At 37.1% G+C, this 14,342-nt stretch overlaps 1 protein-coding gene across 1 annotated transcript in view; it reads right to left on the reverse strand.

Annotated features, from left to right (window-relative positions):
• WWC2 (WW and C2 domain containing 2) overlaps nt 1-14,342 on the reverse strand; it is a 242,101-nt gene that overhangs the window by 49,704 nt on the left and 178,055 nt on the right. The window contains exons 12-14 of the mRNA XM_027837597.1: nt 11,688-11,817; nt 9,642-9,722; nt 9,380-9,466 (exon numbers count right to left, since the gene is read on the reverse strand). Of these exons, the coding sequence (XP_027693398.1) occupies nt 9,380-9,466; nt 9,642-9,722; nt 11,688-11,817 (298 nt within the window). The remainder of the gene's footprint in view (nt 1-9,379; nt 9,467-9,641; nt 9,723-11,687; nt 11,818-14,342) is intronic.

A 14,342-nucleotide genomic window follows, 5' to 3' on the forward strand; every position in this document is an offset into this window, starting at 1 on the left:
ATTTATCAACATTCACTTTCACAGGCTTTTGAGTTTAAAATTTTTCTCCCCCTCCCTCCCTAAGACAGCGTGTAATCTGATATAGGCTCTACATATACATTCCTATTAAACATATTTTCACATTAGTCATATTGCAAGGAAGAATTAGAACCAATAGGAGGAACCACAAGAAAGAGGAAACAAAATAAAACAGAAGAAAAAAAAATAGCAAACAGTATGCTTCCATCTGTATTCAAATTCCATAGTTCTTTCTTTGGATATGGATAGCATTAACAGGTGATTTTCTCTGTAAGATCTGCAAATTCAATCTCAGAACTTGAAAATCAACTTCTATTATTCCTGTCTTTTATATCAACATCAATAATAAAATTTCTGCAGCTAAAATTCAGTAGGCATCATCCCTGGCATCAGAACCACTGTGGGCCACAATCTATTTTATGGGGGGATAAAGTTTTAGCCAATTTAAGAAATATTTTCCCTTTACTATGAAATGAAAAGAAAGTGGAAGAAAGAGTTTGAACTGCAAATGGGAAGTTCTTTATTTCTTGTACTTGTTTTGACATGACGGGTTTAACCTACCTTAAGAGGCTACAAGATAAAAATAGCAAATTGAATGTAACATGATTTAAATAGCCATGTGCCAAAGCTTTGAATAAAATAAGGCAGCAGGGGCCAAGATGACTTTCACCTTTCCCCACCTTTTCAGCAATTAAGGGTCTTCCCAAGACCTGTGCGCACTTTTTAAAAAAATTTTTTTTATTTTTATTTTTAGGCAATTGGGGTTAAGCGACGTGCCCAGGGTCACACAGCTACTGGGTGCACTTTTAATAGAACCATGGGCATCAGAGAGGAGAGGGGGTACTTCCTGCTGTGAGCTGCTTATTTTATTCAAGTTTTCTCTTTTATCTCTTTAATTTCAATGGGGAGAAAAAGCTATTTTAAGAGATGTCTCTTACTAACCTGTATTTCTAAGGGGTAGCACTATATGTCATGCTATTTCTTGTGGGTATTTTGACATTGCTTTTTAAATGGATACAAGATAATGTTACTCTCTACGGCACAGAAAAGTTCTGGGGACTAACTAGAATGTGATTATAAACCATTTTGGAGGGCAGAGAAAAAAAATTATATACATGCATATACACAGCCATGAAAAAAATGTAATTCTGGCCTTGTATTATTCATAGTATCACCATGGGTAGCATCTACACATTATCTCAAGAACAAATATCATAAAAGGGCAATATCCTTACAAATAATTAAAATGTATTTTATTGCTACCTCTTGCTTTTCCCATCAGTCATTTTCTGATACGCTATCCCCGCTGAACCCTTTCTTTTACAAAGAAAAATAGTTAAGCAAACCTAACCAAACAAGTGATTGTACTTGAGAGTATATATAACACTGTCCTTATAGTCCCCTATTCTTTGCTGAGAGGAGGGAAGTATATTTTGTAGGCACAAAAGATCATTGCATCATAGATTTAGAGCAAGAAGAGGGAGGCCTTAGAAGCAATCAAATCCACCCCACCCCCATTTTGTAGTTGAGGAAACTGAGGCCCAAAGAGGTTAAGTGACTTGCTCAGGGTCATAATTAGTAACTGTTTGAGATGGAATTTGAACCCAGATCATCCTCTATTCTCAAGGACTAAGAATGCTGACTTGCAATGAATCTACCTTTTTGTGCTATGAACTCCTTGCTGCTGAAAAAGATGGTGGCTGGTTTGGTATTAATAATGGTGGAAACAGAAGAGTTTCAATTTATAGTATTTTTTTAAGGGCCTACTTTCTTATCTCTCTAGGGCCAGCTAAACAACGACGCAGCCTCATTCTTTTATTGTTATTTTCTATCAGGTCTTCCAGTTGGTTGTCATTTTTTACCAACTTAATTCTCTCTAGTCCAGTTTTCCTCTTCGATATTCTACTAAAACCATTCGAAAAAGGTCCCTGATGACCTCTTTGATTGCATGTATCATGGAGGTTAAAGCCACATGCTTTTATGTAACCAATCTTACCTCACATTTCTATTAGCTTTAGGGCTATTCCCCATCCCCTACTTCCTTAAAAGCCCCTCTAATCTAACCTTCTTGCTCTGAGATCATCTTTCCTCTTCTCATTTTTTGATTAAAAAAAAAAATTGCCCTCAATAATAAGAGTCCCCACTCAAGGCTTTATCTTACTTAGGTCCTGTACTCTTATTTTTCAAGAGGAAAATCAGAAATTCTTCCTGAGACTTACTTGTTTCCTCTGGCATTTTTAAATATCAGCATACCAGTACCTCCCTATGTAATTCTGGTCTTGTATTATTCATAGTATCACCATGTATAGTATCTATACATTATCTCAAGAACAAATATCATAAAAGGACAATATCCTTACAAATAGTAAAAATATATTTTATTGCTACCTCTTGCTTTTCCCATCAGTCATTTTCTGATACACTACCCCCACTGAACCCTCTCTTTTACAAAGAAAAAATAGTTAAGCAAAACTAACCAAACAAGTAATTGTACTCCTACGAAAGAAAACTCATCTAATTTTTCTCTCTCCTAAATCAAGTTTTCATCTCTGATCAACTCTTAGGACATTTGGCCACTATCTTGAGTTCTAGACCTGATGTCGAAAGAACCCCACATTTTATTCTCAAGATTTCCTTCTGCTAAACATCCTACCCACCCCCTAGTTTGTCTTCCAATCAGCTGTCAAAGTGATTTTCCTAAAACATAAATCTGACCATGTCATTCCCTTGAAGCAGCTAGGTGGCACAGTGGATAGAGTGCTGCGAGTCAGGAAGACCCAAGTTCAAATCTGACCTTAGGCACTTTTAAACTGTGTCACTTAACCACTGTGTGCCTCAGTTTCTCCCACTTGCAGAGCTGTTTGTGTAGATCAAATGAGATATTGGTAAAGTGCTTAGCACAGTGTCTGGTACGTAGTAGATACCACACAGATGCTTATTTTCTTCTTCTTTCCCTTCCCTATTCAATAGACTCTGGTAGCTCTCTACTATTTCCAGGATCAAATAGTATATCCTCTATGATATTTAAGGTACTTCATAACCTGGCCCCTCCCAAACTTTCTAATCATCTTTCTCCTTATTCCCACATACACTGCAGTCTGGTGACAACGCTGATGTTCTTCCTCTCATAAGACTCGCTATTCCCAACTTCCAACATTTTCTCCGGATATTCTCCATTCCAGGAATGTTCTTTCTCCTCATTTTCATCTTCTGGCTTCCTTCAAATCCCAGCTAAAATCCCACCTTTTTCAGGAAGCTGTTCCTGACTTCTCTGAATAATAATTGTACCTGCCCTCTGTTGGGCAGCTTAGAGGTGCCATAGTGCACAGAGCACCAGGTCTGGAGTCAGGAAGACTCATGTTCCTGAGTTCAAATCTAGCCTCAGACACTTATTAGCTATATGACCCTGGGCAAGTCACTTAAACCTATTTGCCTCAGTTTCCTTATCTGTAAAACGAGCTAGAGAAGGAAATTGCAAAACACTCCAGTACCTTTGCCAAGAAAACCCCAATTAGATTACAGCAACTTATCGTAAGAATAATACACTATGACCATGTAGGATTTATACCAGGAATACAGGGCTGGTTCAATATTAGGAAAACTATCAGCATAATTGATCATATCAACACCAAAACTAACAGAAACCACATGATCATCTCAATAGATGCAGAAGAAGCTTTTGACAAAATACAACAATCATTCCTATTAAAAACACTAGAGAGCACAGGTATAAACGGAGTCTTCCTTAAAATAATAAATAGCATCTACCTAAGAAAACCCCAAATGGGGTCACGAAGAGTCAGACACAACTGAAAATGACTGAACAACAACAAATCTGTTGATTATCTCCAATTTATTCTGTATTCAGCTTGCTTGTATACAGTTGTGTGCATGTTGTATCCCCCATTAGCCTACGTGCTCCTTGAGAGCAGGGGCTGTTTTTTGCCTTTCTTTGTAACCTCAATGCTTAGCAAAGTACCTGGCGTATAGTAGGTGTTTAACGCTTACTGACTGTCCCCACGGAAGTCATACCTAGCTCCTCGGGCACCGTCATATTCCACAGCTCCTTCAGATTCCCACAGCATTCAACAACTCATTAAAAGCCATCATTAATTCGTTGTATATGTCACTAAAATTTGGCCTTTGGCAAAATTCCTCTGGCATCAATAAAACAGCTTTTCACTGAAGGTACTGGTCTGACACAGGCATAAGAACATAGGGGATGAATGGTAGGGGTGGATGGTGGTGAGGATCGCTAAAAACAAACAAAAAAAAAAAAAAACAAAAAAAACCCACTTCCTCCAGGCCCAAAAGAGTTCTTCGGTGACAAGACAGTAGAATATCAGACTAATGTTCTGCTGGATATCAAAGTGAAGGAGTTCAAAATAAAGGAGATAAAAAGTGATCGAATGTCAGCTAATGTAAATGAATATTCTTCAAGTAGCAGTCTTTGCCAGAGATCAGCAATATTTGCCCTGATGACTCAAACCCAGAAGTGGCCTTTTCAAGGGAACGGCTCAGAAAAATCACATTAATTTGCCTAAAAATAACAATATCATGGCACTAATGACTTTAAACCTATTTGGCACACTGCCCAGGAGCAAGAATACAGAAATTGTGGTTGAATAAGAAAAGGAACATTTTAATTTTTCATTAAAGAATGAGTTGGCTTCTCTCTGGGGAACAGGACAAACTGAAAATCTGAATTCTCTTCACAAGACAATGGCTCAGGTTCTGACCCTCTTCACTTCCCCAATTCTCCCCTCAGTTGGAGGGTGGAGCATTAAAGTGCTCCCAAAGCCTGTCTTTATAGAGGGCTCCCAATGATCCTGGTGATTCCATTTTCCATGAGCTGTTTGCTTGGATTTGACTCCAGAGAACAAGTCCCGTATCAGGTAACCCTTGGTGCCCTCCCACTCCACTTTTCAGCTTCCTTTTGTGTCTTGTACTCCCTCATTAGATAGTAAGCTCTTTGAGGGCAGGGACCATCTTTTTTTCTTATCTATATCTCCAATGCTTAGCACATAGTAGGTGCTTAATAAATGTTCATTGAATAGAATGGAGGTGAATTAGGATTACAAATACAATAGCAATAATAAAAATAATATCTCTTTATCCCCTTTGTATCTCTTGCACAATGTCTGGTATATAGCTGGTATTTAAATAACTGCTTGCTGAATTGTATTCACATATAGAGAGTTTTAAGGTTTGAAAAGCACTTTCCAAACCCACAAGGCTGTAAGATCGGTGGTACAACTTTCACAGTGGGGTAGAGTTATGTTACCTGCCCATGGTTATATAAGTAGTATCTGAGGTAGGATCAAAGCCCAAGTTCATCATTCTACCAGGCTGCCCCTAAGAATAAAATAAAGGAGTTCTAAAGAAAAAAAAAACCAACCAACTTTAAAGTTTTTGGGAAAAAAATTTATTATATCTTTTGTTTTTACACTATCTAATTTTGCTGTTGTATTCTTCCCCATGTCTCCTGCCAGGGAGCCATCCCATGGAAAAAAATAATTTTTCAACAATGTCCTGGAAAGAAGGTTCTAGCAATTAAAAAATTTTAAATAAAATTCTATCTAACAGACTAGTATAATTCATTTAAGAAATCATTCATGGTGGCCAAGTTGGATTTATGCCAGCAATGCAAGGATGGAACATTAGGAAAACAATCAACATAATTGATCATATTAAAAAGAAAAATGTTCCAAAACCACATCATTATCACAACATATACAGAAAAAAACCTTTGACAACAATCACTAAAACATGAGCATGGGGGGTATACTTTTTTTTTAATTAATGAATTTATTTATTCAAATTTTTTTTTTTTTTTTTTTGCTTTTTGGTGAGGCAATCGGGGTTAAGTGACTTGCCAAGGATCACACAGCTAGTAAGTGTCAAGTGTCTGAAGCCAGATTTGAACTCAGGTCCTCCTGACTCCAAGGCTGGAGCTCTATCCACTGTGCTCCCTAGCTGCCCGCTGGGCATACTTTTTAATGTCATAAAAGATATATACCTAAAACCAAAAACAGGTATCATATAAAATAGAGATACTCTATAGGAACTTTCCCAATAAAGATAAGTGAAGTACTGCTTTTCACACTATTATCTGATAAGGTTGTAGAAATGCTAAAGTATCTAGTTGGTGGAGTAGATAGAGTGCTGGCCCAGCAGTTAGGAGGATCTGAGTTCAAATCTGGTCTCATACACTTACTAGCTTTGTGATTCTAGGCTTAGAACCTTAACTCTGTTTGCCTCAGTTTTCTCATCTATAACATGAGCCAGAGAAGGAAATGGCAGTATCTTTGCCAAAAACACCCCAAATGGGGTCACAAGAGTCAAACACAACTGAAAACGACTGAACAAAACAGAAATGCTAGCAATAAAACGAAAAAAGAAATGAATAGGTAAAGAGGAGATAAAACTATCCCTTTTTGCTGATGAAATGAAGGTATGCTTAGAAAATCCTGCAGAATCAGCAAAGAGATTAATAGAGGCAGTAAAGGCTATAAAATAAAGCCTCAAAAATCAATAGTACTTCTAAATAATAATAACAAAATCCAAGAAGCAATAATAGGGATATCTCATTCAAAATAACTACAAAATACAAAAAAAAATTTTGGTGTTCTGCTGAAATGCACAAAATTGTATATGATAGATTAAATTACAAAGTGTTTCTTAAAGAAATATTGACTGGCTTAGCTGGATGATACTCAGTGATCATGGCTGGGCCATGGCAGCATAATAAAATGGCAACATTACCAAAGTTAATTTACGATTATAATACTATCCCAATGAAACTATCAAAGGGATACTTTACAGAACTTGATAAAATAGTAAGAAAATTCATTCAGAGGAACAAAAGATCTGGGATATTAGGGAAATAATAAAAAAGATAGAAATTAAGGGAGGAGTACCTCTTCCAGCTCTCAAACAATATGATATAGCATTAATTGTCAAAGCCATTTGGTAGTTTTAAAAAGTAGATTAATGGAACAGACAAGACAAGGAAAAAATCTATTGAAAAGAGAACTCAATAACATAGGAGGCAGCTAGGTCATACAGAGGACAGAGTGCTGTGTCTGGAGTCAAGAAGAGTCAAGTTCAAATTGAGGGTTAGACACTTACAAGCTATGTGACCTTGGGCAAGTCATTTACCCCCTCTTGGTCTCAGTTTCCTCAATGGTAAAATAGGGAAATAACAGCACCTACCTCGTAGGATTGTTGTCAGAATGTATCAAATGAGACAATATTTGTAAAGCTCTTAACACCATGCTTGTCACATAGCAGGCACCATATAAATGCTTACTATCTTCTTACTTTCTTCTTTGACAAACCCCCAAACATAAATTACTTAGGAAAGAATTCCCTATATGATAAGAACTGCTGAGAAAACTGGAAATAGTCTGGCAGAAATTGGTTTTAGAATAACATTTTACACCATATATCACAATAAATTCAAAATCGATATGAGACCTGAATACTTAAGATCGTATTATAAAAACATTTGAAGAGAAGTAGGTCATAAATCTTTCAGAGATATAGGTAGATTCTTAATCAAACAAAAGAATAGAAGAATATCATTATGAAAGATAAAATAGAGAATTTGATTTCCTGAAATTGAAAAGTTTCTGCACAAACAAAATTAATGCATCTAGATAAAAAAAAGTAGTAGTTGAATTATAAAAAAAAAAATCTTTGTATCAAGTTTCCCAGATAAGTGTTTGGTACCAGATGTATGTATGTGTATATGTGCGCATGTATATGTATAGATACATACACACAACACAACACAGAAGACTAAAAACCCTTACTCAGTGGATAAATGGTCAAAGAATAATAACACATAATTCTCAAAAGAATACTGCAAACTATTAACAACTAGATGAAAGAATGTTCTAGACCACTAATGATAAAAGAAATGCATATAAAAACAGCACTGAGCTTTCACCTCAGATCCAGACAATTGGCAAAGATAACAAAAGAAAGAGATAGTCAATGTTGTGTGGGGTTTGGAGGGAGAGGCACACATATGCATTGTTGGTGGAGCTATGATTTAGTATGATTCTTTTGGAAAAGCAATTTGGAAATGGGCAAATGAAGTGGCTAAAATGTCCATACTCTTTGACTTGCAGATTCTATTGCTAGGCACATGTCTCAGGAAGGTCTCTGATGAAAAGAAAGGCCTCAAATATATCAAAATACTTATAGAAGCATTTTTTTTTCATTGCAGTAAAGAATTAGAAACAAGAGGGGGTAGAAAATTTAAAACTCAAAATTCTATGGAAGTGAATGTTGAAAACTAAAAATAAATTAATTAATGAAAATAAATAACTGAGAAGTAAAGGAATTTTTTTTAATTCCAAAGCAAAAACAAACAAAAAAAAAGAATTAGAAACAAAGCTGATGCCCTATAATTGTGGCACATGAACATAATAGAATATTACTGTGATGTAAGAAACAATAAATAGGACAAATTCAGAAAAGCATAGAAGACTTAGATGAATTAATGCAAAGTGAAATAAGCAGAGGTAGGAAAACACCATACATAAGTACAGTGTAAATGGCATTCACATTAAATTTACATAATGTAAATGTACATGTACATTACATTTACAATTAAATATACATTTACAATGTAAATAACATGAACAGTTAACATAAAACCAAAGAAAAAGAATGTTGTAATATGACAGAGGGCACGTTTGGCTCCAAAGAAGAGATATGCAGAGACACTCTCCTCTTTCCTTTACCGAGAGGGCCAGGCAGGGGTGTGGGGAGGGGAGGGTCAGCAGGTACGGAATTCTATATATATGATCAGGTTTTTTTCAATGTATTGATAAATTTTGTCGCCTTTTTCTTTTAAAAAATAATTTTTTTTGAATCTGGGATGGGGAGGGATGGGATAGAGGGGGAAATCTGCACGATATAAAAAGATAAAACTTTTTTTTTTTTAAAAGGCACTATAAATGTCTTCTACTTCCTTGGTGTTGAGTTGAAACAGCTGACCTTATTATTTCTTTAGTGTGGCTTCATTTTGCTAAATTGCTCTCCTCCAACACAATAACCTCTAGGGTTAAACAAGCACAATTAAAATACATTAACCTCTGCCTCAGGACAATTTTAAGCTGCTTAAGTGATGTGCAAACTCTTACATTCTCAGTGGCTACTCTTTCTGCCTCCTGATGGTTAAATGTGAGCCCAGGGGTTCATGGGGGTCCATTAGGATACCACCTCCAGGGTCTGGTGGAGGGTCTGGGGCAGCCACGATGAGGAGCACCCATAGTGCTACTGAACATTCTTTTTTTGTTTTTGTTTTTGTTTTTTACTACATTTAGCATTGGTGATTTTCACTTACACTCTTGAGCTCTGAGACATAGAGAGGACATGAAGGTTTCGGAGTTGTACTACAATCATCATTAAACTGGAACTCTTTACATCATATCTGCCAAAATGAAAAGAGATTGAAAAGTAAAGGATCATGTTAGGTCATTCTTCACTGAATTAGGATGTAATGTAAAGAACTTTGCAAATGTTCAAGTGTTAAGATAGATGTCTGTTATTAATATTATCATTATAAAAGAGTTACTCCGCTGCCCCCAACTTGCAGATTTCTTTACCTGAGTCCTATCTGCACTTGAGCCGTCTCTAAAATCAAAGCATCATCTTCACAATAGAGAACATCCTCAATTTCACCAGGTCTAGGAGGAAAAAGGCAAGTAATTTGAAAAAATGATTGCAACCTAGCACTGTATTTCACATAATCTGGTTGCATATCTCTTTTAAAAGAAAATAAAAGTGAGCAGAGCCCTTTCAATGTACAGCTAGAATTAATGATTAGGAGACTTGTTCTTTTGGTAATTTGAATACACTTTAAAAAGGGTTCAATGTGATTCCTTGGGGGAGGGGAGAGAGATTTTTGAATGACTGGCTAAAGACCATGCCCACCAAACACAGGTAGCTAGAGATGGAGGAGAAATCAAGGAATAGAGATAAACAAGTTTGATATGATAAACAGCCATATATCTATAGAACTATTTATATCTATATAGATATAGATATATGATGCACTCTTTCACTTGGGCATCCAAAATAATGAATTGAATGTAGATTTCAAAGATTTATACTTTGGTCCATATGGGTCCACTTACAGCTCCTCTATCATGTGGAGATGGTCTTTGTTCTAAGTTCTACTCTGATAACTCATTGCGGTGTGGGAATGAACCCAGGCTTTCAGACAGAGACTGGGTTACAGCAACACCAGAATCAATGGTGGTCTTGTGTACTGCAGATAGCCCAGGATGCAATGGGAGACCTCGGCCCTTTTAAACTAAGGTCTTTTCAGGTTCTCACTTTGAGTGAGGCAATGCCCATTCCGTGAATAGGCCTCTTTAAGAAGTGAGTCAAGGGATGGCATCTTTAATAATAATATTTAAAAAAAAAAAATCAAACTGGGAGGGGAAGACCTCCAGGGTTGCTGGCCAAAAAATAACCATTAAGTGGTGCTTGGCATGGGACCTATTGTTAAATCCAAGAGATCCAGAGTTAATTGGATTAAAGGCTTGGTCTACTTGAAGCTTGTAATGGCTCCTTGGTGGCTCAGTGGATAGGCCTTTGGACATGGAGTCGAGGACTTGAGTTAAAATCCAGCCTCAGACCCTTGCTGTGTGACCTTCGGCAAGTCACATGACCTCTGTTTGCCTTAATCCATTGGAGAAGGAAATGGCAAACCACTCCAGTATCTTTGCCAAGGAAACCCTACGGACAGCGGTCCACGGTCATGAAGAGCCAGATACAACTGAATAAACAACAATGGCTGCTTCTCAAACTGTTTGAAGACCTCCCTAGTTAAATATGAGAAGGCTCCATGTCAATTATAACTCAGGCACAGAAACTCTCAAAGACCATCTCCAAAACGAGAGAGGAACTGTAAGTGGACCCATATGGACCACAGGATAGATGAAATCTACATTCAATCATGGCCATTTTGTCTGCCCAAGTGAAAGAGTGCATTATATATATATACACACACACATATACACACACACACACGTGTGTGTGTGTGTGTGTGTGTGAACATAGACAGATAGATTTTTTTGAGTTAAATAAGAATGTTCAAGAAACACAGGACACTCAAGAAAAGACTATACTCTGGATAGGTAGCTGAGATCCCCTAGGATTCTTGATATAGTATGATTATTCATGCTGATGAACTCCTAGACAAATCAAACAAGAATTATCCATCTAGCACCTGTTCGATATAAATCACTCCCAAAGTTGCTCAATAAACAAAAATATGCTTTCAGACTCAGACAACATTTTCTGTCTTTATGTGAAAAGTAAAACACAGCACTAGTCACAACAAGCTAATTAATAATATCTCCCTATTTACCATAAGGAGATTTTAGGCCACAACATTTCTTTTCTTTTTTTTTTTAAATATTTTATTTTTTTCCCATTACACGCAAAAGCAGTTTTTAACACTCGTGTTTTTTTTTTTAATTTTGAGTTCCAAATTCTCAGCCACAACAATTCTTTAACCATGATTTTTTTTTAAAATTCGGACTAATAGATCTAACACAGCACCAAAGCCATCATATTTGAAACTGCATGTACTATTATGAATGAGATGTATTTAGCTAATGATTATTACTAGTGAAACCTACTGTTTCACTGACGCTTCGTAGACACCACTGTCTCCAGCCACAGACTCGTCAGACACAGCAGCAGACACGCAAGCCGTTTTCTCTTCAAGTAAGTGGCCTACTGTCCTCCTCGGCAATTGCTCTTCAATACCTAAGGGGTCAGAGTGAGACCAACCATCAGAAATTTTTATTAGGAAAAGTATGGCTCACAGGCATACCAAACTGGGCTGTACCTCCTGAGCATCATTAGACATTAATAATCAAAAATCAAATAATCAATAATCAATAGATATCAAATCAAAAGATATGGAAAATATAAAATGCTGTGAATGTGACAAATACAACTTTGATGTATAAGCTAATCAAAAAGTGAGAGCTCCAAATAAATAAATTACAAGGTGACTCTGGACAATAGTAATTATACCTAGCATTTAGATAGCAAGGTTTGTAAAATGCTTTCCAAAATATCTTATTTGAACTTCACAACAACCTTTAAAGTAATGTTATTATCACACCCATTTTACAGATTAAAAAAATTAAGGCTGAAAGGTTGAATGACTTGCCCACAGTCATATGACTAACATGAGGCAGGATTTGAATTCTGGTCTTACTAAGTCTAGAGCTCTGTACTTGCATCACCTAGTCACCTAGATTAAGTCACTTTCCCTCTCTGGCCCTCAGTGTCCTTATCCATAAAATGAAAGGGTGGAACAGGGAGGTTTCCAACAGTTGACAAAAAAAAAATTCACAATTGCATGATTTGTTATAATAAAAAATGGGAAAAAAACCCTACGTATACCTTGAAGATTAGGAAATGGTTGAATAGATAATGACTTATTAATGTAACAATACTGCTATGCCGTAGGGAGTGAGAAAGGGCAGCTAGGTGGTGCTGCAGTAAAAAGAGTGCTCTGCCTGGAGTCAGGAAGATCTGAGTTCAAATCTGGCCTCAGACACTTACTAGCTGTGTGATCCTGGACAAGTCACTTAACCATGATTGCCTCAGTTTCCTCATCTGTAAAATGAGCTAGAGAAGGAAATGGCAAACCACTCCAGTATCTTTGCCAAGAAAACCCCCAAATGGGGTCACGGAGAGTCAGACACGACTAAAAAAAGATGGAAAAAGAAATAACAAATATGAAGAGCTTAGAATACAGAATGCAGATTCAGAAGAAAAATGTACACAATGTAAATAAAGTCCATGTTAAGAGGAAGTACAACTCAGGTGAAAGACAAAAAACAATGCTAATACTCTACCACATTATTTTGTTTTGCGGTCCTTTGACTAAATCCAAACCTCACAGAACAAATCACCTAAATTAAAGGATTTGTTCTGTAAAACTTGGACTCAGTCAAAAGGCCGCACCTAAGGACCTAAAAGGCCACATGTGGCCTCGAGGCTGCAGGTTCCCCACCCCAAGTCTAGAGGGTAAACTATAGGATATATCAAGGTATTTTCAAATCCTTTCAAAATGGAAGTTTTAATCTAACCTGCCATCTAGCACATACTATGTTTCATGAAACACGTCTTACATGGAGACTCAGGAACTATTTGTCTCCTTTAAGCACTGGCAATATCTCTCTAACACAGAAATTCTGTTTATTCAACATTAAGAAAGGTTGCCATCTGCTTTGCATTTCCCTTTCCATATTTTCCATCTTTATTGCCATCCCACTTACTAAAAATTTAAAAAAAAAAAACCCTTAACTGCCTTTTGACTTACAAGAGTTCTTAATATAGTTGCTACCATTAAAAAAAATTTGTGCTATTGAATCTTTAGCACCACATAGCACTTAACTTTTATCTCAGCCTCATATTCCTACATGAGCATCCTGCCAAGAGCAAGGAGCATTCGTTTAAAGCTGGGTTCTGAACTGTAATAAGGCGAAAGCCTGTGGAGTTCTTTTATCTTTCTGTGAGTGAGCATCTGTATTGGTAGGCATTACGCCCCCCTTCTGAGTCATGACTTTACATCTTGTTAAGATGTTTAAGTTTTAAGGCTTCCGATTACTGGATTGATTGCTGCATTTTCCCTTTTATTTCTGGCAGTGGGGATGCTTTTTTTCCTCGACGATGAAGTACCTTCTCCCCACCAACTCCCCTTGGTGAGAGGGTGAAGGTGATGGCATGATTTATTGAATACCCCCAGGAATAACCATAGCAGCCTGAAAGTGACTTTGACAATGACAGAGACTGACAGTGGAAGGCCTTTACAGTTATTCCAACTTGGTTTCTTCCATCCAGCAGGGACCAGTGCTGGAAAGCAAAAAATATATATAAAAGGAACCACACTTCACCTCCACAGGGCAGCCTGAAAAGGGCTTGAGTACTGAACAGGTGAGCAGTCTAACAGTTAAACTCAGTTTAACATTTATTTAACACCGAATACGCAGGAAGCGCTCAGGAGCCAGAAAGCAGCCTCTTGCGATCACCGCGGTTCGCCATATCATTCCAGCACACCTTAGACCCAACATTCCTCACCTGGAAATTCCAGACTGGACCCTTCAGGGAGCCCAACTGCCCCTACATTCAAGTCAGGATGGCCTCTGAACACACCAAGCATGGAGACTTCAGCCTCTAACCCTGCTGGTCTATTGAGACAGCTTTCTCTCCAAGGTCACTAATAACTTCTTCATGCTAAAGCTAATGGGTCTTTTTTTTTTTAATCTTATATT

This window comes from Vombatus ursinus, unplaced genomic scaffold, assembly GCF_900497805.2.
Source record: "Vombatus ursinus unplaced genomic scaffold, bare-nosed wombat genome assembly UNPS02014821.1, whole genome shotgun sequence".
NCBI classification, from domain to species: Eukaryota; Metazoa; Chordata; class Mammalia; order Diprotodontia; family Vombatidae; genus Vombatus; species Vombatus ursinus.